At 32.1% G+C, this 2,458-nt stretch overlaps 1 protein-coding gene across 1 annotated transcript; it reads right to left on the bottom strand.

The window, feature by feature from the left end:
- Nucleotides 1-460: 460 nt before the first annotated feature.
- LOC119601498 (serine protease HTRA2, mitochondrial) lies at nucleotides 461-2,140 on the bottom strand. The gene is given in 3 exon segments (XM_037952455.1): nucleotides 461-842; nucleotides 901-1,288; nucleotides 1,291-2,140. Coding segments are annotated over 3 exon segments (1,281 nt in total). The 5' UTR covers nucleotides 2,018-2,140; the 3' UTR covers nucleotides 461-676.
- Nucleotides 2,141-2,458: the final 318 nt, after the last annotated feature.

Raw genomic sequence — 2,458 nt, 5'->3', positions numbered from 1 at the left:
TATTAAGCCGCAGATTAGAAAAGTTTACACTAGAGATTAGTTTAACGGAAATGTTTATAATATTTTGTTTCGATATTGGGTCAGAAAGTTTTGTTTTAATTTGTAAAAATTAATCAATTATTTCCATGCTCAAATTTAAATTGTTAATGGGTGGGAGTAGTTTTCAACATTTTTTATTTTATTAAAGTGAAAAACTAAGGCATATTTTTAGGCTTATTTCTAAAGATATTCGCCTTGTAAGTAAAATTTAAATTTAGCAGTTTATGAGAGTTGGGATGAGCTTGTAAAATGTTTTCAAATCAATAATTCAAACGCTAATTAATAATCGGATTACCTAATCTACTATATATATCCACACATACATATGCATCCTAGTAGATCTATTACAAAGAAACCTAACTTTTTAATTGATAACAAAGATTTAAGAAAATAGCATCTCCACATCTTAAATCCACCATAATTTGCATAATAACAAAAATATACATTTTGCTTTTATTTACAATAAACTTTTCCATTGTCATTATCCTCAGAATACATTAATTAAAAAAAAAAAAGAAAATACAAATATTTGGCAGTGTAAGCGAAAATTTACACAAAAGAAAATCCAACTTTAACAGCCACGTCAAAAACAAAAAATAATAATAAACGCTTCATAAAAAATCATAAATTAAACACTTTAAGGATCCTCTGGTGTAATGGTTAAGGTTAAGCGTTTGGGACCCCGGAATATGGTAATATCTAAAGTTTTAGAATTATCAGCTAAAGCTTCATAAACATCGGAAGAAGTTTTGATTTCCTTTTTATTAATATGAGTCACTATATCGCCAGGACTAAGGCCACCACTAGAAAAAGAAAAACATATTACAATAAATATAAAAATTCACATAAATTCCAACTTACATATGAGCTGGTGATCCTATTATAACTTTCCACACTAAAACACCATGTGTTAGATTGGGTGGCAAACTTTCGGAACGATTTTTCAATTCATTTAGAATATCATTGGTTAAAGTTAACATAGTTATGCCCATATAACGCTTGGCCTGATGTGTGGTTTTACCAGCTGAACCCTGTTTTCTACGTTCTGACACCTTTTCCAAAAATAATTTCACATAATCAATTGGTATGGCAAAACTTATGCCGGCCGTTACTTTCATGGAATTGACACCTATAGCCTCACCATCTAAATTGACCAGGGGACCGCCGGAATTACCAAAAGTAATAGCGGCATCTGTTTGTAGATAATTTATATCACGATTTCTTAAACCCAATTCTTGAGAGGGTCTTGGGTTGAACTAATAACACCGGCTGTTACAGTATTACTAAGAGCTAAAGGACTACCTAAAGCCACTACCCATTCGCCGGACCTAAGAGTAGAACTTTCACCCAAACGCATTACCGGCAAATCTTTGCAATTTATGCGAATAATGGCCAAATCTGAGGAAGAATCAACATCCTCTATAACAGCGGGAAATACACGACCATCATGTAATCTCACCTGGACCATGGTATGAGGCTTATTAATGACCACATGGGCATTTGTCAAGATGGTGCCATTGGATTCTATAATAAAACCAGAACCATTAGAAGCCGTAACCGGTTGTCCCGAAAAGTAATCGAAATGTCTAGTATCTTTAATTTCTATATAGACCACCGAATTAGCACACACATCCACTACATCGGCAATGAAATTATATTGCTTACGTCTACCTGTAAGATTTGGTAAAGTTTTTGCTTCTACGGCCGGCAGTAATTGCAAATCATTATGTTGCTTTAACCAGTATAAAGTGCCCAAGCCGGCTGCAGCAGCTGTGTATAAAGCTATTGTGTTCCATGCTTTGCCTTTAGATTGTTGCCGGCTTTCCTCATATTTTCCATTATTTTGATGGCCGGTACTTAAATTTCTTTGTAGAGTATTATACTTGAAATTTGTTGCAGCTATACATGATCTCATTACGGTGCCATGAGCAACATTTTTGCTTAATTGTGTAAATTTGTGTAAATACTGTAGTGCCATTTAATTTTGTTTCGTTATTTTTGTAATTATGCAAAGAAATTTCGGAATTTTGTTTGAAAGTATTAAATTTTGTTGTGTAAAAGTGAAAATACAAACAGCCGTCAATGTTTAAGCTGGACAGCAGTTGATTTGCAAAAACAGCTGTTTGGTATTTTTTTTATAATCTTTTACAATTTAATGGTGCTGCCAGATTATAAAATTTGATGTATACCGTTATAAAATGAATGAAAAACGTTGAAATTTTAAAGTTTGCGATAAAAACCATTGTGTTTTTACAATGACTTCAGATACATTAAAATAATTTTTTTTAAATAATATAATATTCAAAAGTATTCATTATTATAATGAACAAATTGAAACCCAGAGACCATAGTATACTTTTCTAAAGGATTGAGAAGCGCTGAATCCGAATATGCCCTCAAAATTTATCCATTACATCAT

This window comes from Lucilia sericata, unplaced genomic scaffold (genome assembly GCF_015586225.1).
Source record: "Lucilia sericata isolate MDLA Ls3-8-SP2 unplaced genomic scaffold, ASM1558622v1 Contig000170F_arrow, whole genome shotgun sequence".
In the NCBI taxonomy this organism is placed as follows: Eukaryota; Metazoa; Arthropoda; class Insecta; order Diptera; family Calliphoridae; genus Lucilia; species Lucilia sericata.
Note: the sequence above shows the minus strand (reverse complement) of the source record. Positions and strands in the feature narration are given on the sequence as shown.